The sequence below is a fragment of the Venustampulla echinocandica genome (genome assembly GCF_003357145.1).
Source record: "Venustampulla echinocandica strain BP 5553 chromosome Unknown scaffold_1, whole genome shotgun sequence".
Lineage (NCBI taxonomy): Eukaryota > Fungi > Ascomycota > Leotiomycetes > Helotiales > Pleuroascaceae > Venustampulla > Venustampulla echinocandica.
In genome coordinates, this window is record NW_022474206.1 from 1,733,076 (window position 1) to 1,759,690 (window position 26,615).

The 26,615-nt window shown below is 47.0% G+C and overlaps 11 protein-coding genes across 11 annotated transcripts; 5 read left to right on the forward strand and 6 right to left on the reverse strand.

Annotated features, from left to right (window-relative positions):
* Window positions 1–291: 291 nt before the first annotated feature.
* On the reverse strand, window positions 292–2,182 carry BP5553_03110 (Uncharacterized protein; the record flags this gene model as incomplete). Its single annotated transcript, XM_032011733.1, has 5 exons — window positions 292–691; window positions 839–1,169; window positions 1,226–1,567; window positions 1,628–1,920; window positions 1,980–2,182. The coding sequence occupies 5 exons, from the start codon at window positions 2,180–2,182 to the stop codon at window positions 292–294; spliced, it is 1,569 nt and encodes a 522-aa protein (XP_031871426.1).
* Window positions 2,183–4,791: 2,609 nt separating this feature from the next.
* On the reverse strand, window positions 4,792–6,102 carry BP5553_03111 (uncharacterized protein; the record flags this gene model as incomplete). The annotated part of the gene is made up of 4 exons (XM_032011734.1): window positions 4,792–4,847; window positions 4,900–5,308; window positions 5,377–5,578; window positions 5,630–6,102. The coding sequence occupies 4 exons, from the start codon at window positions 6,100–6,102 to the stop codon at window positions 4,792–4,794; spliced, it is 1,140 nt and encodes a 379-aa protein (XP_031871427.1).
* Window positions 6,103–7,701: 1,599 nt separating this feature from the next.
* On the reverse strand, window positions 7,702–8,974 carry BP5553_03112 (uncharacterized protein; the record flags this gene model as incomplete). Its single annotated transcript, XM_032011735.1, has 2 exons — window positions 7,702–8,577; window positions 8,633–8,974. 2 exons carry the CDS (start codon window positions 8,972–8,974, stop codon window positions 7,702–7,704), a joined length of 1,218 nt encoding a protein of 405 aa, XP_031871428.1.
* A 2,706-nt stretch (window positions 8,975–11,680) lies between these two features.
* BP5553_03113 (SdhC protein) lies at window positions 11,681–12,793 on the forward strand (the record flags this gene model as incomplete). Its single annotated transcript, XM_032011736.1, has 4 exons — window positions 11,681–11,930; window positions 12,059–12,146; window positions 12,227–12,478; window positions 12,604–12,793. 4 exons carry the CDS (start codon window positions 11,681–11,683, stop codon window positions 12,791–12,793), a joined length of 780 nt encoding a protein of 259 aa, XP_031871429.1.
* Window positions 12,794–13,922: 1,129 nt separating this feature from the next.
* Window positions 13,923–16,101, forward strand: BP5553_03114 (alpha-1,2-Mannosidase; the record flags this gene model as incomplete). Its single annotated transcript, XM_032011737.1, has 6 exons — window positions 13,923–13,985; window positions 14,051–14,724; window positions 14,775–15,084; window positions 15,132–15,622; window positions 15,732–15,989; window positions 16,068–16,101. The coding sequence occupies 6 exons, from the start codon at window positions 13,923–13,925 to the stop codon at window positions 16,099–16,101; spliced, it is 1,830 nt and encodes a 609-aa protein (XP_031871430.1).
* A 750-nt stretch (window positions 16,102–16,851) lies between these two features.
* BP5553_03115 (Histone-fold containing protein) lies at window positions 16,852–18,284 on the reverse strand (the record flags this gene model as incomplete). Its single annotated transcript, XM_032011738.1, has 2 exons — window positions 16,852–17,855; window positions 17,903–18,284. 2 exons carry the CDS (start codon window positions 18,282–18,284, stop codon window positions 16,852–16,854), a joined length of 1,386 nt encoding a protein of 461 aa, XP_031871431.1.
* A 418-nt stretch (window positions 18,285–18,702) lies between these two features.
* Window positions 18,703–19,557, forward strand: BP5553_03116 (Thymidylate kinase; the record flags this gene model as incomplete). Its single annotated transcript, XM_032011739.1, has 3 exons — window positions 18,703–18,877; window positions 18,959–19,067; window positions 19,119–19,557. The coding sequence occupies 3 exons, from the start codon at window positions 18,703–18,705 to the stop codon at window positions 19,555–19,557; spliced, it is 723 nt and encodes a 240-aa protein (XP_031871432.1).
* A 274-nt stretch (window positions 19,558–19,831) lies between these two features.
* Window positions 19,832–20,919, reverse strand: BP5553_03117 (putative GTP cyclohydrolase I; the record flags this gene model as incomplete). Its single annotated transcript, XM_032011740.1, has 3 exons — window positions 19,832–20,140; window positions 20,203–20,507; window positions 20,556–20,919. The coding sequence occupies 3 exons, from the start codon at window positions 20,917–20,919 to the stop codon at window positions 19,832–19,834; spliced, it is 978 nt and encodes a 325-aa protein (XP_031871433.1).
* Window positions 20,920–22,900: 1,981 nt separating this feature from the next.
* Window positions 22,901–23,928, forward strand: BP5553_03118 (Histone-fold containing protein; the record flags this gene model as incomplete). The annotated part of the gene is made up of 2 exons (XM_032011741.1): window positions 22,901–23,509; window positions 23,563–23,928. 2 exons carry the CDS (start codon window positions 22,901–22,903, stop codon window positions 23,926–23,928), a joined length of 975 nt encoding a protein of 324 aa, XP_031871434.1.
* Window positions 23,929–24,355: 427 nt separating this feature from the next.
* BP5553_03119 (uncharacterized protein) lies at window positions 24,356–24,724 on the reverse strand (the record flags this gene model as incomplete). Its single annotated transcript, XM_032011742.1, has 1 exon — window positions 24,356–24,724. One exon carries the CDS (start codon window positions 24,722–24,724, stop codon window positions 24,356–24,358), a length of 369 nt encoding a protein of 122 aa, XP_031871435.1.
* An 876-nt stretch (window positions 24,725–25,600) lies between these two features.
* On the forward strand, window positions 25,601–26,528 carry BP5553_03120 (uncharacterized protein; the record flags this gene model as incomplete). Its single annotated transcript, XM_032011743.1, has 2 exons — window positions 25,601–26,197; window positions 26,355–26,528. 2 exons carry the CDS (start codon window positions 25,601–25,603, stop codon window positions 26,526–26,528), a joined length of 771 nt encoding a protein of 256 aa, XP_031871436.1.
* Between the last annotated feature and the right edge of the window lie 87 nt (window positions 26,529–26,615).

The window sequence follows — 26,615 nt, forward strand, 5'->3', positions numbered from 1 at the left end:
CTTTTTGACGGCGCGTGACCTAAGTAAGAGCTCATGATAATTAGCATTTCATGAACATAATTCCGGCCATTAACTCGATGACAGAGACGACCAACCCTCTTGGTAGTTGACTATTTACTACGAAGGCGCGTCTATCCAATCGACACTTTACGCATGATGACACTTGAGCTGTGCAAAACCCTCTGATTTAACAAAATACCTGAAGTTTACATTTATTATAGGAACTGTTGCCGACCGTCTAGTGATCGTAGTTCCATCATGGCATAACAAATGTTGGCCAGCCCTCCCCCCTCAACGCCCCGTCTCAATGATGACTGCCTCGCTTGCAAATACATCCACAACCCCATTACTGATACTCTCCCAAGCCTCCTTTCCCACCAGTTTCCCTGTGGTCCCATCTATAGCCTGGGTTCCCCACGTCATTCCCGCCTTAGCAATTGTATTCGGCGCTGAGAGGCGCTTCACCTTCATCGTCTTCCCAAAAATGGGAGAGAGGTCGATGTGTTTCACTGGCCGGCTTTCGGTGGTACCATTGTGCAAGTGTGTGTTCAGAATGACCATCTTTTTGAGCTGATTGCCGCTGTAAATGGCGTAGTGCGCGAGATCGTGCGTGTCAAGATGGGCAACGCGGTGGATGCGTGGGGAATCGAGCCCAGCGATTGCAGAGGCGTGAAATAGGAGGCTGTAATATCTGTGCAGTTCATGTTAGCGGTTTAGACATGTGATGAGAGGGTTAGACAGCTGATCCCAAAGGCCTTGTCAACCCAATTGACGGCGTAATATTTAGGATAATCTCGAGATCGCCTGAGGATTTCAAAACTGAGAAGAAGCAACTCACTGAGGATTGATATGGGCCGAAGTGGGAGGATTCACTCCTCCAACAGGCTCCCAGAAAGAATAAAAGTAGTCGCCTCTACCATTGTGGAAGAGAATCCGGTCAAGTCCAAGAGTAGCCATATAGAACGAGTAATCGATCGTCCATAGCAGCCCACCCATTGTATTAGATACGCCATCCTTACCGTGGCAGGCGGCACTGCTCGTCTCACCCATGTGATATGTCAAACCGAGAGATTTTGCGGCAGCAATTTCGCCAATATAAGCAGCGTAGTACCGTACAGTGTGGAGATGGTTGACATAGTCCTCCATGTGGACGAGTGCCGCGCTAGCAGCTGCAAAGTTGTTAGAAGAGCATCATGATGTGATGAGTTGGGGAGAAGAGACTTACGAGTGCAGACGGCTCCTTGGTATGCGTGTGACGATAAGATTGTCACCTGTTTGAGCTTCGAGACACCGAGTTGGAGTGCCTCTACTAAAGTGAAGTCTGACGGGACGGCTGGCGACCCCGCAATGGATCCGTACTGGAACTTTTTCCCGGAACTCAACTGTGGCAGCCATTCGAGAGTCTGTTGGACATAAGCGGCCATGCTCCAGGTATCATTTGGCCGGAAACCGTAGCTGGGCCATGTGAAGTGATCAGGCTCGTTTCCAAGTTCGTAAGCAACCACCTTCGATTGATCTAGATACTTCGAGGCTGCATTCAGCTCAGCCTTGGCGACATTGATATCATCTAGTGCAAACATAAGTGATTAGTCTAGGGCTAAATTTAAAGGATGATAGAATGGTTTACTTCGTCCCAAATTAAGTCCAAAGATATACTCCTGCTTTGAAGGCATGTTCTCATTCATAGCTGTAAATAGACCCTTGCTGAATGAAACGTCTATTGCTTCCGTACTTCCAGGCTTGTAGGTGCTGTTCAAGGACTCAGGACAATTCTCACAGAACGTTGCTTTATCCTGTGTGTTCCCACCCAGGCGAAGGATGGGAAGTGCTCCAGATATATCCTTGACATTCTGGAGCAATTGTCTCGAGAAGAGATTCGGGGAGTTTGGCTCTCCTAGAAAGTCAATGCTATAGCAGAACCTATTATTTTATTCTTATTAGCTATGAATAGATCCATATGTTTTTCGGTTCAGACTTACTCAATTGACAATGAAATCAGTTGGTGATGGAGCGGCATGGACGCTCGCGCTCCAGCTCGTACGTCAAAAGACACAGAGACATCCAAAGAAGTTGATTCACCCCTGGTGTCGACTCTTGAAGAAAGTTGTGTAACAACAGCAGTCGAGGCCAAGGATGACCAGAAGGCCAACGCCGTAGCAGCAGTAATAAGCATCCGTGACATATTGACAAGAGGAGGATGAATTTAGGGTGCGTTAAATATGAAAATGCTTGAATGCAATTTATTCCTCGACATAGCTGGTAGCCATTCACTCTACTTATACTCAAATCACCATAGCTCTAAAGGAATTCCACCTTCCTCTACAACATATGAACTCCCGTTCCCCCATACCGTTTGCCTGTTTGATTGCCGAACTCCAGTCTTCGCCCTGGAAACCTCCCACGGTCTCCCAGGGTTCCCAGCTTCCCCACACCCATAACCAAAGCCATGGCCTTCTTAGCTGTGGGGTAAGGATACTTGGGGTGCAAGTATATACTCCGCATTTCACGGTCCGGAGGCCATGTCTCAATCGTACTAATACTCCGTAGCGATGCAATAGAATCCAAACCTCTTGCCGGCTGGAGGTGACCGTAGGGGGAGCGGAGTGACCGGGGTGCAGGATGGGTGCAGGGTGAGCTACGGGAATCGAGCTGGTTTAGAAATAGCAGGTACGGAGTATCGAAGTAGCGTTCCTTTCTCATAATTCATTGCTTTGCGTTTGAGCGACATGAGTGACTAGCGGGCATGTCGTCGGTCTTTGGCGGTACGTTATGAGCCGGCCTCTGGCGGCATATGGTACTTCCACTGCCTGTACCTCCGTGAGATCGGTATTTTTCACTACGGGTACTATATGCCTAGCGGCTTGGACATGTAACGCACCACACTAAAACACCGACTAAGAACTTAATAAGCTTGCTTCTGCGACCAGGTTCCACTTTCGGGGTTGTTCCGTCGGCAACTCCCAACTTCAAGGTTAAATTAAGCCAAGTTATATAACGTGTTTAATTAGCTCTTAGCTTAATATTAGGCGTCTAGTGTAAGGATTGCCGATAGGGGGCCCGAGTCGCAAACTTATATGTATAGCAATAGGTTCTAGTGCTATATTTAATGGACTAATCTGTTGGCAATTGAGTTATAAATGAGACAGTGTTTTGAGAGTCAATGGAATTGAAGTTGTTGAATTGGTTACTCCCACTAAGGAATGAGGAATGGTAATAGAGTATATATAAACCGACAAATCTAACGAAAATGCTAGCTTAGCTATTGTCCTAACTATACTACTTCCGACTAGAAGTACGGGTAATGTTTGCCGCTTTCGCTCTAACGAGAAGACTGAGTTTGCCAACTACATTGTCTTCCACAACTTCCTGGATTTGGGCCGACGATGGGACTACTCCGTAGCCAACTTCCAGGTTCCTCCCGCCTAGCGTATCGTGGCACATGGGGCTGCTAGTAGTTGGCGCTATCTCTCTGTATTTTAGGTTCGGCTGGCCCCTCGGTGGGCGCACGCCTTCTCCAAGGCAAAGTTATTAGCGATTATACTCCGGGATTGCCTCAAAACCCGCTAAATTTGGCGGCCTTCTCACCTGGACATTGCTTTTAGCTGTAAGAGATGTGATTAGCAACCTAACCTTATCATTCTAGAGCATCCACTTAACGTTCTTAATCGAGATATTTTGTGGTATACAACCAGTTTACTTCTTCTTTAGTTGGATCTTTTAATTACATAGAGCTACGGCTCCTATGTGTTTCCTTCCTATTTATCCTTTCTTATTTACCTAGTGTAGGGAGGGGGATAAAGTTCTCCGACGACGGGGTTGTGATATTGCAACGCTAAAGAGCACACTAAAGTCTTACTTTGGACGCTAATTGAGTTATTGAGTAGATTTCAGGTTATTCAATGCAAGTTTAACATTATCAGACCCATGCATCTGCGAGACTGCACCACGAAATGATTATACTAAAGTTTGAGAGGAAACCTGCAGGCCCTACCAATCCAGAATCTCATCAGCAGGGAATTCCCCCCAGTGGAGAGAGATAGAGACATAGATAACTATCAGAGATTCGTCAATCTTGATGTACTAACGTAAATCTACGCCGAGGTCTGGAAGATCTATTCGAGCCAAGGACAAGGGCAATCGTACAGGCCGGGCCGAAAAAAGCAAGGCAGTGACACGTGGAGCGCTGATGCCACGTGAAGGAACTTAACGGAGGAACCAAATTAATGTTTAGTGGCACTGAGGTATTCATGCTACCTCTTACGTGGCAAAATAAAATCACATTACCGGCAAAGTTCCACCAACATTGGGGGTAAAATATCAGCTAGACAGAAGTCACAGAAACGTGGAGATCTATGCAGCGGTGATGCCGCGTTCCGGGAGCAGTCACGCCAAGGGTAAGGCGGTGCTGGGTGATTCATGCAGAAGGGAATGGAACTTAGGGATGTTAAGGGATCCTTAAGACTTAAGAATAAGAGCGTTTATATTTAACAAGGTCTTAATAACAATAGGAATATAACAAGATATTATTAAAGCAAGGAATTCGGAACTTATAGGACAACCATACCGCCTGGGGTTATACATTCACATACCACGTAGTCATTTGAAATCTTATTGAATCAATAGATTTAATACCTGGCCTACTTGTCTGATGTAGCCTTTATCTATTCCAACATAGTCTAGAACCGGTAGGAGTTATTCAAGAGCTCAATTCTTCGACTTAAATTTGTAGCTTATAACTGAGTGGCCCCTAAAATACTAGCTGCTGTCCCGAAAATAGGATTATAGGACGCTTTAATCTGCAGAAAATTCAAATCCTCGGAACATTTCTTGCATCTCTGGGGATAACGCTAGGATTGCTAGTCAGTAATAACCCGCGATTGAAGGCTTTCGAAGACCTACATTCTGGGGTGTCGACAATCGCTTGTGTATCTAGGAGCGCAGACTCTGAGTCGAAGTTACAGGTATCTATACGGTTTGCTACTGTGGGTATAAAGGGAGCGGGAACTCGCTTGTGATACAAATCATCCCAGTTTATTTCACTGAAGAATGCGTGAGCCATAACTTGATGTGCCCCATTTGTTCCAGACCCTAATCGTCTCTCAGGTTCTTTACTGAGTAAGTTCTGAACGAAACCAATTGTATCCATTGTCATGTAGGCGGGAAATGATGGTTCATCCGCTAATATTGAGTCGTAGATTTCATCCTCGTTATCGCCTTGAAATGGCGATTGCTGGGTAAGCATTTGGTAGGTGATAATTCCTAATTGCCACCAATCGATGGATGAATTATACGGACGGTCCAAAAGCATCTGTTGAGCTGTAGTTAGTTATGGGTTCTCATCAAATCATAGAATTCATGGCTAATGATTGTACTTACTTCGGGAGCCATGAATTCTGATGTACCGCAAAATGTTTTAGTTTCGCCTGCAGGGTGGATATCAACCTTTGAAACAACAAAGTCTACTAGTTTGATGTGTCCATCAAGTCCAAGCAAAATGTCGTATAGGCTGAGGCTTCTATAAAGCAGATTCATGTCATGGAACCATTTAAGTGCGAGACACACCTCGGCAGCATAGAATCTAGATCTCACAATGAGCTTCTAGCAAATCCAAACAAAGAGGGGGGGCTACCTCGTTCGCTTTATATCAAACTGCCCTCCTGTATTGACGTAGTGGATAAGGTCGCCGCCCTGGCAAAATTCTAGGTATAGCATGATGTGTGATTGTGTTTGAAATCCGCCGAAGACCTCAACTACAAAGGGATGTTTTTCCCTTTTCGCCAGTAACAGTACTGCCTTTTCTATGCCGAAGGACTCTATATCCGAAGTCACCTGTAAAAATCTCTTACTCCTTACTTTCATTGCGTACAGCTGTCTTGTCTGCGATGACTCGACGAGGTAGACAGTAGCGTAACTGCCCTTTCCCAAAGTTATAAGGGATCCAAAATGCCACGGATCCCACTTGCTGCGAGGGACATCTGAGCGATTGCTAATTTCATCTCCTTCCCCGTTCTCATCTAATGTGGTAGGTAAGCTCTGGTCAGACTCGATTGGTCCGGGTTCTTGGTTGGAATCAAAGTTTCTGGGCAGTACCGCAAGTGACATCTCTGCCATGTGCCTTTCAACTAAAAGCCGGTTATGTGGAATAGGTATCAAGTGTACTTGTAAAAAGTCGTTCTTACGGATTAGTATTTGTAGTTTGTGTCGGTCGATATCGAGATTCTGGTGCCTGAAGAACGTGACTCTGATGGCGCGTGGCCCGTGCCTGATAACCCATGAATCCAGGCCTGTCCGGTTGCTTGACTCATCGTCGCTTCGGCTATCGAGGCCACAAAGCAAAAAAGAGGTAAAAGAAGAAAACCAAACAAAAAAATATAGATCTGATGAGAGGAAGGGGATTCGAACCCCTGCAGGTAAAACCTATGAGAAATCTCGCTTATTTTTACATAAGCGAAGATACGAAATCGTATCTTGAGTCTGTTGCTGATGTTAATACAGTTATTAAACTGGGTACAGGCAATCGAAACGTACCACACGCCATAACCACTCGGCCACCCTCCCAATTGTTTTGAGAGTAGTGCTTATTATGTTTTATAAAATCTTTAAATGTTATGAGCTGGATGAGCGGGGTAGACCCACTTTCAGATTTCCCATTTGGGTATAGCATAGCACCTATTTAGATGCTCTTTTCTTTCAACCGTATTAAATCTCTTCAGTTCCCCGTTTACCTTGATTTAGATTAACATATACTTACTAGGAATATCAACGCGTTTATACAATTCAAATCCCCACTCTTGCTTACCTTTGGGGATGCTTTTAAATGAAGGTTCGCATTACGTGGATTCGCCTGATGGGCGAAATCCGCACCTCACATAGACGAAGAATAAGGTAGGTACTCTCTGCATGCGAACGGCGTTCAGCAATAATTCTTAATTAAATACTGTTACTATGAATCTGCAAAAGCGGCGATGGGCTACAACGGGGGCCCACTTCGTCTTGACTCTCTCGAACCTAGCAGCGGTGTGAACACACCAACGCGATTCAAACTTTCAGAATGCTAGAAAGCGCTATGCCCACGGATACGAATCAAGATGGCTTCGATGCAAGAGACGCATCAAGTCAATCTAAGCATCCCACAAGATACGAGGTATATAGTAACCAGCTTAAGATGAGTCTGCTGCCAGTCGTGGACGTACAAACGGACAAAGATTGATTATGTACAAATATCACTGCCATTGCCTCATTGATATCCAGGTGAATTGTTTATTGTATATCTAGTACCTCACATTTCTCCTTTTGCGTCATCGTTCTAGGGGTTTCCTGGCGTCGTCTCTGGTACACGGCTTCCTTGGTGATAGATTGGATGGCAGAGTCAACGGGGTTCGTTGGACACTTTTCCCGGGATCCTTCCCATCTCCCATGCTTTCCAGTGATGCTAGGGCATATTCGGCAAGCTAGCCTTCGCCGAACGTAAAATCCAGTTGTTTGGTCATATAGTGGTGCGGGATCGAGTCGAATTGTATTGGGATGCTTACAGATCGAACATGGGATCCAGATTTCCGTTGCGTCCCCTTTTTCAGGATCAGCGTCCCTCACCAAGTCGCTATTATCGAAGGTCTGACGCTTTCGTTGCATTAGAGTAATATCTCTAAAGTGTGTTTGTTCCTGGATCGTATGGCCTAGTCGTAGTCCTTCCAGCTTCTGTCACATTGGCAGATCGTAGTAACCTCCTCGCCGCTCAAAATAAGCCCGGATATCGGGATCATGCGACATCAATAGATCTTTAGCACCTAGACGGAGTTCTAGAGCAGTCTCGAAATTACCCTCGGTAACTGCCTTGCGGTTATACTTTTGTCGAAGAGGAGAGGCCCGGTTAAGATGGATATTGGCCTCGCATATTCTAAAGCCTTGAGGAAGTGCCACTGATAAAAGAGATGAAGGTAATGTTTGCCATATGAGGCAACTCCACTCTTCGAAGAGGTTATTCATCGCGGACTGATCGCCATAATCAAATGCCATGCCCTTAAAATCCCCTAGGAGAACAAAGAAGTCTTTTTGGCCGGGCATATTCCACATGTGATAATGTAGACATCTCCGGCTTGGGGTATATCTGAACTTGTAATGTTGGGCAATCCGGCTTTTGACATCCATTCCTGCGCCAACGTATAGCCAGAATGTTCCGTAATGTTCTTCGTCGTAGATGACATGGAGATAAATTCCCGGCCACTTGTAGCTCTCTGCCTTGGAATGATCAAGGGATTTCAAAGTATCAAAATCAAGCGGTCCTATTTGATGCACTTTTTCAATGTCCGGGTCAAGAGCAGCCAACAAGCTCATTTCGATCCGGTGTAAAGTAAGTCGACCAATGAGGTTCTTGTAAACATTCTCGCTATCTGCAACAAGAATGCTCGAGTTGTCCCCAGCAAGCACGTCCAAAACATGACGTATAATTGGACGGTGGGAATTAGGGACAGTTTTGTGGGTGATGTTGGCGGTCATTCGTATAATTCGAGGATGGCTTGTGGAAGATCGGCCGCCGTTGGAGTATGTCGATTCGATAGACTTGTTGTAGGAAATCGCCTGTAAAATATTAGCACTCAGGAATTTGCAATATGGCCCGTGGTGTTTGACTAACCAGGTCGTCGACAGTGCAGTCATGCGAGATGTCGTTACCAAACTCAGCCATATCGTTTTCGAAAATAGGGCTAATATCCACACCTGTATAATTTGACACTAGGGCACCCTCAAGTTTGGCGACGTTGGAGTCGACACTGTGACCGAAATCCGCACATTTAGTGCTGACAACTTGCCTGGTTGAGCTCTCTATCCGAATGCAGCATTTGGGTTCGTTTTCCCCTGACTTGGGAAAGAGATGGACGTGGGTAGCTTTGGATTGGGAGCTGTTTCGGATAATCCCAACTACCTCGACACAATCATCGTCTGGCAGCTCAACCATATTCGGGAGGATGGGGCGCATATTCGATGCCTGAATGCTCGTGATGACTTGAAATTTAGAAATACCTATAGGTACCTATTGTGTGGTGTAGTGTGGTGTGGTGTGCTGTGTGTGTTCGATTGTTGATTGACAGCAGTTGCTACATATCAGCTACCTTATTCATGAGGTACCTTTAGGTGGGTAGGTAAAAATGAAATATAGCCAAGTCACGGGGCTAGATTTCAGCTTCGTCAGTCGTTGCTGGTGAGAGGAATACTGATATATTTGAACTAAACTCCTTTAAACGTACGCAGCTTTGAGCAAGAGCGATGTCTTTTAGCTCATAGTATGCTAGATGATTTCTGCAAAGTCTTAGAAGCTAGAACTGGGCGCAATGCCGGCCATTAAGTGCGGCCACTTTAGTATCAACAATCCACAAGAAGGCCGTTCAAGTATGGATCCGAGGTAGCAAGCCGAAGAGGATTTACTGTATTACTGGGGCATATGTTCTTGATACTTAATAACTCGATATTGGGGGGTAACGCAGATGATAGAGAGCTGCTCGGCTGGCATTGCAACTAGTGTACAAAGTTACTCATCCAAGCAGGACAACTATATTAGCGGGCAGAAACCCAGTGCGGATTCTGCTCCAACATAAGCTTCATGCGTTTCCTTCTGAATATCGCTCACTATGATGGATAGCCCTCGCGGAACAGCTAAATCGTCCGTGGTTTTGGAGAGCATGGATCATTCAGGTAAATGTTGCTGAGAAAGGCGTACAAATTATTTGCAACAATGAAGAAATAGCATGGAATGACTTGGTCGGCTTCCTTAGAAGTTAGAACACTAGAAGTATCAGGGAAGATGGATCTACTTAAAGTGAACACTTCTAGCAAGAACTGGGGTCACCATTCTATACCAATTCGAGTTCAAACAGTTTGGGGGATCAAGGAGCTGAGATCCAGACTCTCACAAGGCCATCGAAATACAATGCAAGAAACCCTCCTACGGACTTGTTATGCTGAAGCAATATATCCAAGACATTAGATATTCGCGCAACGGAGCTTCTCGTCCGAAACGGGTACTCCGGCGCTTCTTCCGGACTATATGGAATCACCCGCTGATATCTTTAAAAGAGCCACTTCGTACGTGTTATTAAGAGATCAATTTTTTCTTGCCTTGCACATAGCTAGAGTGAGCTTTCATCGGAGATTCGACATTCGACACGTTGCCCTCTTGGGTTCCAGATTACTCAATCAGCCAAAATTTATTTGCCAGCGGTCGATATAGGGCTGTATTGGGAACGACGCTATATTCAAGAATTAGGCACGATATATTTTGCGGCTAGCATGTACTACGCCAACATTCCGTCTGAAATATCATCAGGGTCAGGGATCAATTGCATCAAACTGTCTGGTATATTGCTGGAGATGGTGAAGACCGTTTCCAGTCCATTTTCAGATCCACTTTCAGATCCACAAGGAATATGGACAGCCATCACTGGTGATTCATTTCAACGAAGACTCAAGGTGGTAAGGTGGTGAGGTGAATAACTAATGTCTGCCGAATTTTCTGTCAAATTCTTAGAAAATCTAGTCTCCATACACCTAAACGGCCTACACCAGCTAGTCCGGGCAAAAGCCGACGCTCTGTGGCAAACACTGGTTGCTGGAGCGACATGCACATCCAGAGATAGAACGCAAAGCCTTGCACAGGTTTGATTATTTCCTTGGTCTATTACTGCACGCCTCAATATCATCCTATGGTGATGGCCAACTCGACAAAGCGGACCCTGGAACCCTCGAAGCCGCTCGGCATTTTGTCCGTGCCATGGACAGGGTTTTAAAGTGAACGGTGTCCGAAACATACGGGCGGCTAGCTAGAAGGTGTGCCTCCGCTGCTTCAAAAAGTGGGGTAGAATAGTTGTATTTCAAGGAGGTAGAACTCCATTTGCTATTCGATAGACTAAGCATAATAATTTTTTTCTGAGAATAAGTTACGAACTAGTTGGAGGGTGCTATTTAGTAGGGCGCATGAGAGAAATAATTACGTCAAGCTAAAATATTGGGATGTGTAGTACTGTGCTTGTCTAACGGTTGAACGCAGTGATGATTTGATTCAAGAATAAAATATCAGTCATGAATCTGATGAACTGTGACAGACTATCAACATGTATTCAAGCATAGGGCTCAAACTCCAGGAAGAGCCGCAACTGCTCAGGTCTAAAGACAGAAATGGACCTTAATGAGGCCAGATTTCATGATACTTTAGAGGTAATACGTAAAAACCCAGTCATCCGGTGCTTATAAACTTGACGAGCTGTATCCATACGGACTATGAAACAACAAGAGGTGTCTAGAATTCTCACTCCAGTCCAGCGGCTATTCGCCAACACCCAGAACCACGGCCCTCCCCTCTCAGGCCATCCATCTTGCCACCGGAGAAGCACCAGAAAGCCTCTGGTAATCACGCGGATATATGTGTGCATCATAAACTTGTAGATCATAAAATGAAACGACCTCGAGATTGACATCCTCGAGGTCGAGATTAACGACAGATCATCTCTCTCCGAACATACGTTGCATAGCCGATACCAGCGACAAGACGTCGCTGGCGGACTATTATCACCTTCCGTTGCCACTTTGAAATCTAGCTGCGTGGTGGGTTTGATGCTCATGAAGAAGAAAGAAAGAGAGTCGTGCGTGGAAAATTTCGGCTTCGGTTGTATCTCAAAGATCACGTGATATTATGTCAGCCCCAATTGAAAATACTGTTTGTGTGATTGGTGGACCAATGCCGAGGGCCAATTCGCCGGTCACTTCCGCAATTATTGACGACGACAACATTTACATCAGTTGCTTGTATCAGCTCTGCATCTTTTCCTCGTCAGAAACTCCACGACCGTTCTGGGTACCAACCATTACACCACGGCCAATTGATTTACGACCACGATCCACGATGTTGGCACAAAGGGCAGCTCGGCAATCGCTGCGCCGTCGTATGTCTCTTCCCCTCATATCCACCCTCCTCCACAATGAGGAATATCAACCATCTCCTCTCTACCTAGCTCAGCGCCGAAGCTCGGATTGATCGGACATAGCTTGCTAATACCTGTCTCTTTTACAGTTGCGGTCAGCCCAGCCTCGTTTTCGGCGCAGATGACGATGAAGAAATATGCCGCCCCAATGGTCATAGCATCTTCAGTGCAAACTCGGTATAGACTCTCCTCCCACAGCTTCCCCAGCCGAAGTTCAATCCCCCCCATTTCTATGCTAACGCCGTTTAATCCTATAGCCCCGTAGCAACTCAAAAGCTTACTCCGGCCGATTCCAACGAAATCCTCATTGCGCAACGCAAGCTTCGTCCATCAAGTCCCCATCTAGCGATCTACAAACCACAAATTCCATGGGTTCTTTCGATTATGAACCGGATAACTGGCTCTGTGCTCTCAGGTGGTTTCTATATTTTTGGCTCCGCATATCTGGTTGCACCACTATTTGGCTGGCATTTAGATAGTGCTAGTATGGCAGCGGCGTTTGGTGCTTGGTATGTTGGGCAACCTTCTCGTCTACCCCTCTATCTGTTTCCATTTGCTACTTATGTGCCGGAATTTAGTAAATCGCCTGTGTGGTGATGGAGAATGACGATGGGTGCTAACTGCGTTAATACAGGCCCGTTGCTGCAAAATTCGCGACCAAAATGTTCCTTGCCTGGCCGTTTACCTTCCATGCTATAAATGGTGTAAGGCATCTTGTGTGGGATATGGGTAAGGTATTTACCAATAAGGCAGTCATCTGGACTGGATGGGCAGTCGTGGGGTTGAGTGGTGCTAGTGCGCTTGCGCTGGCGACGATGTATTAGACGACAAGAAATGGGGAGATGCTGGACAGGAGCCATAGGAGGTTGCCACTGTAGGTGGTACAGAACCCGAGTGACGTGAAGTGTGATAACGGAGTCACTCTCAAGAGCAATAATCCTCCCTTGTAACAAATTTCAATGCTTTTCCAAAACCGGAGCCTTCCTGATGATGCGAGTTATAATATGTCCTTACAAGAGATATCGCGATTGTCTTGGTCTTATTATTTGAACGAACAGTGTTGTTGGTATAATGTGGAGGGATATAGTTGCAGTAGTGTGAACCTTATAATGGTGCATGTGATGTACAGTACACAGTCTACCAGTTTCAGTAATAACGTGGAGGGTGTTGGGCATGGAGAAAGACGGCTGGCGATATAGGGTTTCGAAAATAGACCTACCTATTGTACCTGCTGTACGGATCCCGTAGGTTGAACACAGGGACATTATTGACCCTGCCAGAAAGCAAAATATAGTTGTGTTTCAAGCAAGTAATACACCTAGCTTCGTAGCAATCGCAAATCAAGGCTGACCAGGTAGACCACCATGGGCCTGGTGGACTAAAGGATCTAGATTTCGTAGATGTTTCAATTTACAGCTGATGCAATCATTGGAGTTATAATCTAGTCTACATAGCCAATTGCAAGCATTGGAATAAGCGCTTTATAGCTCGGAACAATTATAAAACCAACCGCCCTTGAGCCAAGGCACTATATGTCGCAAATAAATATTAACCAACCCATGCATGGAAGGCCACGTATAGAGCATAAGATTATACGGTCAAAGTCAGATACTACAGCTCGTTACACATAGTGCTACCTACTCGCGTGGGAGGATGCTGTACGGAGACAGGTACGAGCTACGTAATAGGGGTTTAGGCTCTCGCGGCTTGTCAACACGCCTCTCTTGGCGACCATTGTACCTACTATGTACCTCTCCTCTCACCCCTATTTATTATTATAATAGCCGCCATGCGATCGACGCTCGGCACTCGCTGTCGCAGACGGCCGCAAGAACGATCCTCCTCCCCGTCAGCCACTTGTCATGCTTTGCCAGATGCATCTCGTGGCCCCTTCCGCTCCCTTGACAGCTCGTTAGCTATACATGTCCGTTCTACATCTTCACCAATGCTCAGATGGCTTATAAGGACAAGGACAGCCTCAGCATTCATGTGCGAGGGTTCGATGACTCCTTCGTGGTAAGCTCAATTCCCTGGCTTCGTCCATCTGCCGCCCTGGTGCATGTGCTAATGCTCGATCGCAGACATCCGCTATGCGCCGGACGCCAACGCAGAGGATCCTCCGACTCCTAGGATTGACTTTCTTCGTAGTGGGATGTGTTTACTTCTTTCGAGATAGCTTTTTCCAAGCTAGTATCCCTTATAAAATTGTGCCTACGCCAATTCGACCCGAGAGGTTCCCCGTGTCCCAACCTATACCCCTCCCCAGAGGACGAGCTAAGAAGCTGCCGAAGATCCAGCATGCGCCTGTTGCTGAGACCAAACAAGCCAGAAAGGTGCGAGAGCACCGGCTAGGAGAGGTCCGCAGCGAGTTTCTGCACGCCTGGAGAGGCTACAAGAAGGAGGCGTGGGCAAAGGATGAGCTCAAGCCTATAAATGGCGGGTATAAGACCCCGTTCTGTGGGTGGGCGGCTACGCTGGTCGATACGCTGGATACGTTGTGGATTATGGAATTGTATGACGAGTTTGAGCTTGCATTGGCGGAACTTAAGAATATCGACTTTACGCATAAGGAGGGATGCCAGATTAATCTTTTTGAGACAACTATTCGTCACCTAGGGGGTATGATTGCGGCATTTGACCTAAGTGATGGGCAGTATCCAATTCTAATCGAGAAGTCGGTGGAGCTTGCGGAGGTGCTGTACACTGCGTTTGATACCCCGAATAGGATGCCCTCTCCGCATTATCTTTGGTCTGCGTAAGTGACCGCCTTTTATGCACAGGGATTACCTATTGACCGTATCATAGGACTAACCCAGATGCCAATGATCATTTTCCAAGCAGCAGTATCGTACTTGCTGTCCTAGGTTCACTGTCCGTTGAGTTTACTCGCCTAGCGCAGATTACTGGAAATGACAAATACTTTGATGCGATCCAAAGAGTTATGAATGAGTTGGAGAAATGGCAAGATAACACCGGTTTGCCAGGAATGTGGCCTGCTATGGTCGATTCTACGAAAATCAATCAAACGATTGCCCTCGGCTCTCCGTTTGAAGGTGGAGATGAGTTGTATACCTTAGGAGCCCTCGCGGATTCTACCTATGAGTACCTACCCAAGGTATTTCCTTCCTTGTTATATTCCTTTATTGGTACTGACTAGTTCAGCAATACATGTTACTTGGCGGGCAATCTGCGTCATACCGCACCATGTATGAGAAGTTTATTGAAGTAGCCCAGCGAGATCTATTCTTCCGACCAATGACCGTCGCGGAAGATGATATCTTAATTTCTGGGGCGGTTAATCGCATCGCGGGGAAGCCCATACGCCTCAACCCGGAGCTACAACATCTGGCTTGTTTCACCGGGGGAATGGTCGCCATTGCTGGAAAATTATTCAACCGGCCAGAGGATGTTGCTGATGGCGCGAGACTTGCAAGTGGATGCGTATGGGCGTATGAGAACACGGTTTCGGGGATTATGCCTGAGACTTTCACAACTGTGCCTTGTAAGAATAGGTCGAAATGTCCGTGGAATACCAAGACCTGGCTGAATGCTATCGACTCGGCCGGTAACGAGGAAGCGCTTCGAGATAAAATCAGATACAGTAAAGTTGCACCTGGAATGGTGGCGATTCAAGATGGACGGTATCTTCTGAGGTATGTTCTACTGTCGATTCTTTACCTTTTTACCTCATCTGCAATTCTAGAACGCTTTCCATTATACTTACCCCTCAGGTCTGTGTCTACAAATCTAACAACCTAACAGACCCGAAGCGATTGAGTCGGTTTTCATTCTCCACCGAATAACGGCCGATCCCCAGTGGGCTGAGAGCGGATGGAAAATGTTCAAAGCCATCCAAGCACATACCAAAACTGAAATCGCCCACTCCGCCATCGAAAACGTCATGGAGTCTTTTCCTGAAAAGGTCGACGAAATGGAATCTTTCTGGTTGGCAGAAACACTAAAGTACTTCTACTTGCTGTACAGTAAGCCCAGTGTAGTCAATTTGGATGAATATGTTCTGTAAGTGTGGTTTTTGGGTTCTCCTTCTCCCCGGGGCACTCTGCAATAACGCCCAAGTGCTAACAAGACAATCATTAGAAACACCGAGGCGCATCCATTAAAACGGCCGTGATAGAGAATGGTTTACAAAGCATCCCACAGTCTGGGTTTTCGGCATACGGGAGTTGGGGCGTTGGTTTTCTTACCCATGCTTTGTACACACTGTTGTATTGCATCCACTTTGTTCATAGCCCGAGCTCAATACAACAATATTAAAGATGATCACCCACAAAGCCTATTCGCTCACGTGGGTAGTAGCTGAACCTCCCATAAAGCGATGCAGAGATCGACAGCGTTTGGCAGATGGCCGAGCCGCCTGAGAGGCTTCGTAAAAAGGGCTTTAAAAAGGCTGACAATCGCGATGTGCAATAAATTATGCAAGGTGCAATGGTTTGTAGATGGCAAGGGATGCGGCGATATCATAAGGTGAACCTTTAATGCCCCGGTCACTGTAATGGCGGCTGGATTGTAGTTGCGGGATTCATAAAGATATGAGAAGTGGAATAGCGGAATATTGGGGATTTCTTTTTAACGGGGAATGCAAGTTTGAACCCATTGGTAAGTCTTAGGAAGCGCTTTCAATTGATTTGATATCACTTTGGGCGACTATTTTGGAGTAGCTACCTAAGGTACTTCGCAAGCAAATGCTTGACTGGTCTAGCTCACCAGATACTCCTCCAAAGCAAGCCCAGTTAATCGGATATGCCCTCCAAATAACGCCATTCACCATCCTTCCGTTAGCCTCGCAAAAGTCAGCATCCATAATATACAACGTATGCTTTGCAGCGTCCAGTTTCCTCATTGAGCTCTGCTCACACCGTGCTTATTTCAGCGCCTCCTTGTCTCTCGACTCGAGAATCGCCTTATTCAAATTTCGATCTCCCAGTGCAACAACCCTGCTCCCAATCACACTTCCTAGAAACTCCTCAATCATTGGTCCATCGTCGTCCGTCGCACCATTTACCCCGTTCGTAATAGTTAGATTCGTATCCGTAATGCTAGTAACGGCCTTCATTATCGCTGCTATCACCATACGTACACTCTCATCATTCTGGCCGCGCTCGTTAATCGACTTCGTGATGATATATTCGAAGGGCTTGATGTTAGGGAGTAGAACAGAGCGCACGACGGCTGGGCCGCCGAGAGCACTGAGGCCATTAATGGCGCCATAGTGCTCACCCGGAGAGCGCGAAGGGTCGAGAAAGTATTTGAGGCACGTACGGGCGAGACGTGGGCGAAGTTGATGGCTGGATTCGGCATATTTGCGGGATATTTGGCCGATGAGGGAGGCTGCTAAGTCGCGGAGTTGGAATTGAGTTTTAAGATCCTCTGGTGTTTCCGGACCGAGTTTATGGCCTAGAAGGCAAGTAAGAACTGGCGGGACAAGTGAGGCAACATAGGGATCGATGAAGAGGGACTTGTTGGAGATAAGGGCGGCGGTTAGCTCCATCATTTGGCGGAGTACGAAGGTATTATCCAGCGAATGTGTGACCTTTTCGGCGGCGAAGTTAATGAAATACGGTACTAATTGATGTAGACCAGGGTCCTGTCGAACACTTTCAAAGGCTGATTCCCGAAGTACGATGGTCTCTGGATCCGGATCGTCGTCTAGGATAGCTGATCGAATCTTGTCGAAGAATAATATGAGCTCCTTGGAAACGACATGCTTGACCAGAGGCTTGAACGAGACATTGTCATTGCCTGCCAATGCTGCAAGACTAGGGTTTGCTCCAGGTCCCTTCGGTACTAATTCTGTTGCTCTTGCTTCGGCCGTGGTAGGGTTCTGGGGTATAGAGGGCTGGACGCCTTCAATAGAAAGCCAATGCGCTGTTTCTTGTCAGCTTTGGTCTAAAATTACAATGGAGTAGGCCTACCAGTCAGCGACATGTCTCGCGGGACCTTGGGTAAGGGCGCATTGATAAGCTTCTCAAAGTCGACCTCTTCATCCTCGATATAGAAAAGTGGTTGTCCAGGCCCCAAAGATGCCTCCCCAAATCGCAAAGGCCTAGTAGACTCATAACCGTAAAGAGGCTCAACATCCAGCACCCTTAACGCCTGCGAAATATCTTGTGTGCCTAGAATTGTCCTCTTTCCCTGGTGCATGAACCGCATTGCCTCCACAATAACTTGTCCAACTCGGTATTCGACCTCTTGGGATAAAGATCGGACGGCTTCTTCGTTCAGCGATGAGATGCCGACCGACTCTGCGACATCTCGGACATTGTCTGGATTCCACACTAGCTTTGATTCTGTCATCCTGTGCAGACTGCTACTACGATGATAGGAGCTGCGGTGAATCAACGAGGCCAAATATGGCTATGGGACGCCGCAATCGAGGGGTCAAGGACGGTGTCGGGCGCGGGATGAATCGGTGTGGGCGCATACGCGCGAGGGGGTTTCAGGACCTGTAGGTATTTCTGATGATGCTAGAGAAGTGTTGGTAATCGTATGGCGGCGAAGATTAGAATTGCGGTGGAGTGTGTTCTGGCCGTCGTCGCAAGGCTGCAATTATTGAATGCCAAAAATGACGCTCCTCGCTTCAACGGCGAAAAGTCGCGTCTCCCGACGCGACCCGCCTACAAACGCATTCCAGAAATCGATGTGAAAAGCTTATCTTTTTACAGCTACCTTTGAAATCATCTACACTAGAGATCTTTTATTTTGGCTCACTGAAATGGCAAGTCTTTCAGGAGATCCTTATCCGTACCAGCAACAGGCAAGGCCTGTTAGCAGGGGTGCATTCATCGTGGTTGAAGGCCTGGATCGCGCTGGCAAGACAACGCAAGTCAAAAGGCTCTGCGACTCGCTCTATGCTCAGGGTCATAATGTGAAGATGATTAGGTTTCCAGGTAAATGACCCTTAACCCAATGTTTTATTACCCTTCCCATCATGCGCTTTCCACTACTAATCCATGCATTCGGTTTCCCAGACCGAACGACTCCCGTAGGCAAAATGATAGACGGCTATCTACAATCCAAGGCCCAGTTAGATGACCATTCAATCCATCTATTGTTTTCAGCCAATCGATGGGAAAAGGCGTAGGTAGTCCTCTATACTTTGTTTTTTGCGTGGCACTCACGCTTAATCAGAGCCTGGATCAAGGGGCAGATATCACAGGGTTACACAATTATCTGCGATCGATATTACTACTCTGGAATGGTCTACAGTGCCGCAAAGCAAAATCCTGCTCTGTCGTTAGGTTGGGCAAGATCACCTGATGTGGGACTCCCTCGGCCAGACCGGATGATATTTCTAGATCTAGATGCCAAAGAGGCAGAAGCAAGAGGAGGCTATGGTGAAGAAAAATACGAGAAAAGATCAATGCAAGAGAGAGTGAGAGAGCTATTCCTCGGTCTGCTGTTGAAAGGGGAGGAGGAATCTACTGATATGGTGGTTGTCGACGCTGGACAGTCAGTTGAACACGTTGCACATGCTATTTGGAAAGAGACCTCGGGTGTCGTGCAATCTGTGGAGTCCGGTTCGCGGAAACAGATTGGTACGGTTGGGCCTTGGCCAGAAGGGCAGTAGGAAGGGGAGAATCAAGTGCAAGTACGTGGGCGGTGGAGACCGGTAGCAATAATGGCGGAACAGATATACCGGATCCTCTCGACTCGTGAGAGGTATAACAGCAATGTAGCAGCCGAAGAATAAGCAATCGTAATTATGATATGGCGTTAAGACCAAGGTGAACGCCGGCCGTGGCTTGTCGTTGAAGACTTTTCGCCTTTATCACGAAATCCACCAGCGCCTAGAAATGCAGCAAAATAGTCCACCGGTCCCAGCCAAGTGAGATACCAAATCATCAGCGCCTATTGAGACCAACAAGGCTGAAGAATTCGTTCCTAGTCTTTTCTCTCTTCTCAATGCAGCCCAGCACGCAACTTGTAATTGTGGTGGCACTGGTCTTCTCGACACCTCGCATAACCATGCAAAGATGGCTCGATTCCATGACCACTGCAACACCCTGCGGCTTTAGGACTTCCATGATTGCATGCGCCACGTCTTTTGTGAGCCGCTCTTGAATCTGTAATCTGCGAGAGAACATATCTGCTATTCGAGGGAGTTTCGAAATACCAATAACATTTCTGTCCGGAATATAGCCAATGTGCATCTGCAAGGCTTGATTAGCTATTTTTTTTTTTTTTGGCCAGAAGCTGAAGTGCGAAGTCGTACCTTTCCCGTAAATGGCACCATGTGATGTTCGCAGAGACTAAAGACCTCGATATCTTTTACAATAACGAGTTCATTATGGCCTTCGTGGAAAATTGCATCATTGACAATATCTCGCACATTCTCCTGGTAGCCTTTGGTAAAGAAGAGCATGGCTTTAGCATATCTCTCTGGCGTACCTAGGAGCCCTTCCCGGTCAGGGTCTTCGCCAATACATTCGAGGATAGTGCGGACAGCCCCGGAGAGCCTCTCCATACGAATAACGGCCTGCTCGGGAGTCTCTTCTTTGCGCTCGCGGGTTCCCCGGCCTTATAGGAGTCAGCCAGAGTGCTATCGATCTCAAACATACTGCATACTTGGTCTGCTTAAACCATCAAAGTTGATGACTGGACTTGGTGATCGAGGCTCATCAGGGCCCTTTGGCGGGCGCGGAGGAGACGCTTCATCGCGCGGATCTCTAGCAGGCTTGCTAACGCTCAGTCGTCTCTTAGAGCTCTTGCCATTGACCTTGGTCTTCAATCCCTTTTCTGGCTTCGACTTAGACTTCCTCTTCCTCTTGGCGCCCACCCACTCTTGCGCCTCGTCTGCGGACCGTCGCTTAGATGCGGCATTGAGAGTTTCCTGGTCCGAAGAAGTCGAGCTGGAATTGGACATCCCAGCGATATCTTCGTTTTGGTTTTCTTTGTTGCCTTGTACAGGCAAGTTGGCGAATTCGACCATTGGGATGACTGTACTGTGGTGAGAGAAAAAATAAATTCAAGACGGGCGGAAACCAGTTGCCCCAGGTTAGCATCGGTAACTCGGCGGCCGTCGATGACGCTAAACTGGCGGTATGATAGCTTGGCTCGCCTGCCGGAGTAATACCGGCGTCGCAGTGCTTAAAGCTACCACAACCACAGGCAGACCTCAAGTATGAACATGCAAATGATGTCCAATATCGTGATCAAACTGTCTTTTCAGTATACCATTCCAGACGACCTAGATGATGACGAAATATTCTATCTAGATCATGCACTTCGAGGCTTCGTTGCGATGGAAAAAGAATCAGCAGTGTACGATGCTGCGGTCAAACGGCCACGTGCTAATGTTGTACGAAAGTTGGAGGTGGACTCATCATCCTGCCTATTTCTGGAACGGTTGCAACCTTTAGAGGAGGCATGGGTCGGCGCCGATAAGATAAGGGGCCACCGCATGTCACAGATTTTGTCGATGTTATAGCTTGGCTTGAGCAGCCTGGTTTCACTCACGGGGATCTCGCTGTCCGTAATCTTGCCGTCGATTCGTCGAAACTGTCCTAAACTATTCGACGTTGGCTCTACTCTACTACAACAACAGACCATTACGATTACGTTGCCGACGTTAAAAGAGACCACTTCGGTTTAGCCACATGTCTTCACTATATCCTCACTAGAGTCGTCCTCTTCGCCAACGTGTGCTCACCACAGGAGGTTTGGCGGATCGAGAGTCAACTGCTGGCGGGTAGTGGCGGTATTAGACCTAGTGCTAACATCCTAACCGATGTTATCCAAGCTGGCTGGACCGGGCAAGCAGCATCAACCCAGTTTTCTCAGGTTAAGACACGTGTGGAGGCGATTATTGGTAGTGCGCATCCCAAAAACGCATCAGTGACTCCAGAGAGATATTACCAATGCCTGGAATCCCGTTGTGTCGAGTGGCTAAAACGGGCAACTCCTGATAAAATGGAATGAATCCCGACGATTATTCTGCAGCCTGCAGGGCAAAGGGGTACGAGGCAGATATGAATATATGGCGATGAGGGTCACTGCGGACAATTCATGAGCCGGTTGAATTATAAATGCAGCCAAGGAGCGGTTTGTGAGGTGTCTTGGCATACTTACTATAGCAAATAAGAGAGATGAACGATTGCAATGCTAATGATGGCATGCTCATTATGTATAGATATATTGTCCAGCCGTTTAATAACCCTCGAGTAGTAGTGAGCTGAGATGGCTATAGCGCCTTGTCCGGGTGCATTAAAGAGAATGATTTGTAACCATTGGGAGTTGCTATTAATGTGATAGAAAGACTGTTATAGGAGGATCGGCTTCACGAAGTCCTACTCATATTATTTTTGTACTACTCTGAGTGATATACTCATCAAAGCACTATTGTAGATACTATACGTCACTCGTCTAGAGGAATAATTTAAGCTACTATCTAATTGCTTTTCTTTCTCGCCTTCCCTCGTATAGTACTTGAACGCCGCTTCTTATATATTCCCGAAGGTTTTGCTGAATTCGGATGGTCTATATATAGCCTTCCACTTCGGCCTTAGTCGGGCAGCTAGTAAAAGGATTCAAGGAACAATTTAAAAGTAGGATGGATAGGGCGTCATAGTAGATAGTAGTTTGATTTAAGATTTTTACCTGGACAGTATGTAATAGTTAAGCGCCTCTTCAACTCTAAGCGTGCTACTTATTTAGTGTTGAATTCTTGTAAAACTACCACTGTACGTCACAAAGCCCCTGATTAAAAGCGGCATGGCTAAAAGCACACTTACCTAAGGAATTATCCTTAGGTCACTAAAAGCAGCGTGCCAATCCACGATAGGCTCAGTACTTGCGTACTGAAACGGAGCATCTACTTTGTATGTCGTATTCACTCTAGAACTCTGCGAACGCGATTCCTACGTTAATCAACTTCTACTCTGCGCCTCATACGCCCCCCCAATATCCCCATCATGGCTTCCCCACCATATTCCCACAGCTACCCACCCGCCACTTCACCACCGTATCCATCCAATGCTCAACTTCCTCAACCTCAAAAGCGACGACAATCCGAAATGCCATCTTCCGCATCACAGCCATCCCTGAAGCGGCGCAAAGCGTCGGCGCTTTCTACTACTTCTGCTCCACTCTCCGCCCATCCTCTGCGCCAGACCTCCTTCCCGCCAGAAAACGCGTCTCGAACCTCAGCATACTCGCGTTCCCCAAGCGTGGACGCCATGTCCTTGGTATCTGGCAGCGCAGTCGGCGGCGCGGTGAAGAAGAAACGAGGACGGAAACCGAAAAATTCGGCCAATGATGACGCCTCTCTTGTTGGCGGAAGAACAAAGTCAACAATATCAGGCACGTCTGGAAGACGGAAGCGGAGGCAAAGCGAAGTCAGTGCTGAGGATGAGGAAGAAGGAGGTGAGGAAATGGCCATTGAGACCGTAGCCAGGACACAAGAGGAGAGAGCGAGGGAAGTAGAGCATAGGGCTCTGCTTGTAAGACAGCTCGATCCTGAGCAGATGTCGAGATATGAGGCTTACAGATCTGGCCGCTTGGGGGAGTCGGTCGTTAGGAGGGTATGCGCAAAGCTCAGGCCACCAGATGGGATATTCTGCTTACATATATACAGATCGTTAATCAGACGCTTTCTCAGTCGGCGCCGGCGAGTGTGATTCTGGCGGTAAGGTCGGTTGCCAAGATATTTGCGGGCGAGATGGTTGAGGGCGCGAGAAGGGTGCAAACGCAGTGGCTGGAGGCATCGGGGGAGGACCAGACGACTGGTCTCCCAAGCCCACCGGCAGAAAATGATACTGTGAAGGAGAAAGAGATGAGACGAGGGCCTCTACTTCCAGATCACCTACGGGAGGCGTTAAGGAGACTCAAACTTGAGCGGGACGGTGGACTTTCTGGCCAGTTGGGGCTATGGCAATTGCAACAAAATAGCGGCGTTGAAAGGTTCGGCGCCAAGTCCATGGGCAAAAGGCTTCTCAAGTAGAATATGGTCAAGGCAATTGTCGACCTAGAGTATGTTCTCTGGTCATCGTGAGTTATACCCGAGGTCCTATATCATGATATTTGATATATATTCTTCGCCGAGCACGATACCCCCATCTTCAGGGGCCGCCCGGCAAAGGACAGGCTACATATGAGGCTAGATACTATTCCAGAACCTACCAGATTTTGTCGCCGGAAAGGAGAAAACTACTCTGAGGCGCTGTTTATTCGACCCGAGTCGTTGCCAGAATGGTCCAGCTTTGTAGTGATGCCAAGGTCCTGGCCGCTGCATCACTTGCCTACTGGTATATGAGATTCACGTGCGAATGGGGAATCTTATAAGCCAACGAAGGACAGCAAGCTACGCTGATATTTATCTCAGCCCCCCAGATATTGACGCTAAGCCAGAGAACCTCCCTCTAAACAACTCAAGCTCCCCCTTCCCGTTTCGCATATTCATCCTCGATCCGCTTCCTATACCCTCTATCGTTTTCTTCATCGGTGTTTTCATCAGATACATCCTCAATTCTTCCCGTCACTTCATTCGTAATCCCTCGCCCCAAAACTCTTCCTCCATCCACGACCTGATTTCCATCAGGGGTGTAATACTTCGTTTCTTGAACCGGCAGCTCTCCGAGGTTTTGAGTGGTCGTCTGTATAAAAGTCCCTGTAGGATCGGATCTAGTTGACTTTTGGTATACATGTCCAGAGCAATGTTGGCCGGAGCTGGAAGAGGCGGAGACTGAGGTTGAGGAGGAGTAGGAGTAGGAGTTCGAGTTAAAGTTGGACGATAACATCTTTTTGATAGGCTGTGCTGGAATAGCTGTTTGGATTGATGTATAATATGTATCTAGAAGTGATTTAAGCGCATCTGTAAGAATTGAAATACTACTCCCCAGTTGTAGTTGAAGCCGGCTGACATCATAGAAGTGGCGAACATTCCACGTGATCACATATGGTCGTGTATCGAAATCCAAAGGCGGCCAATCAAAAGTCCATGTCATTACGTACCTAGGTAGGTAGCTACACGTAACTTAAAGACCTTGAATTCGCTGACACTGTCGTTAGTTCATAAGCCCTATGTGCAAAACGACAATCTCAATAGAGCTCGACTATATACACTTAAGACAAATTTCTAGGTGCAGCGTGTTTGTCATGACCGGCCCCTATTCTAAATAACCTTAATTTTTTCTATGGGACATATGGAAAGAGGCAGAGCTAAGTTGTCTTCTCCATCTTACGTTTCTAGGCCTTTTTAAGGAGGCAATGGGTGGTGGCTGGCACTCGCATTTAAGCGAGTGGGAAGGGGGGGACCTTACTACTACGTAGGTACCTTAAACACTAAACACATGACGTATCCAATAGGAGGATAAGTAGTTCCATAACGACCCATTATACTACATCGAAAAATCACAGTTAAATCTCTCCTACCAGTTATCATGATTCATTTTTCCTGCCCTATGATGGTTTTGTCATAGTGCCACCAATAGAAAATCATGCCACCTTTGCATCACCTTATCTGAGCTCCCCATTGACTTGACTTACCAAGACCAGGACAAACTGCAACTTATGTCCTTTTTGCATAGATTTACCCAGTTTACTCTCAATTCCTCGCCAGCCATTTCCCCTCATTACTCCTTTAAGCCTAAATAATTCCAGAAGCAACCATAACCATGGCGGACCCGTCAACCACCCATTCCATCCCGTCAAGTCTGGCCAATTATGAACTTGACAAGAGCCATCCGTTAACACCTACCCATGCCCTGGTAGTCCACCTTCCCACTCCGCTCAATACCCACAGCCCATCCAAAATCGAAGACCTCACACCTCGACTTCATTCCCTCTTTTCTCCAACCTTAGGGATAACAGATGGTGCACTACTCTCTGCACACAAAGTCTCCAATTTGTCGCCCCCTCCACCTGTGAAGTATAAGATTGCAAAGCGGAACCATATTGGTACCCACTTGGCTCTCTTGGATGTACAGGGACATGAAATTGGAGAATGGAAGCTTCCTATTTTGAGGCACGATGGTGGGAAGGGGCAATTGTTATTCCCTTCTGGAGTTCCAGGAGTGGATGAAGGAGTCAAAGAATCCTTGAAGCTAAAATATGTTGAGAGTACGGCAAATAGCGGCGAAGTGACCATGGGAAGCCATCATGGTCAAGGGAAAAGGAAGTTGGAGGCTTTTGTCAAGAATGGCGTGGTGTATTTATGGGAGGTGGACGCGGACCGGCATGGTGAAGGCCCTCATAAAAGATCATTATTCAAGGTGAGATATATTTCTTTCATCCTTATCCGCCCGGCTCTGGCCCCTTCCTGAAGTGTGCATATCCTTGCCGCACGTAAATTTATCCTGCTATTGCCAGTCAGAGAGTAGCTTGCATAAAGGCCGCTGAGAGGATATTTGGCTCATTCGCGCTATGTAGGTCATACAAGATGAGGAGAATGCCCGGTCAACAAAGAGAGAGGTTGCTTCCTATGCGCAAAGGAGTACTCGTGAGCGAGAGGGCCTGTTAGTCCTGGATGGGAAGGAAGTAGATGAGATAGTTGCAGTTTTTACTCTGGTTGCTATGCTGGAGGCCAGCGAGCACTTTTTGTAATAGTAAAACAATTCCACTTGGTTCTAAATATCGGTTGCCAAATAGGTCCCCGGTGCCTGTTGGAAGAGATCTTGGGGTTCTGGTAAA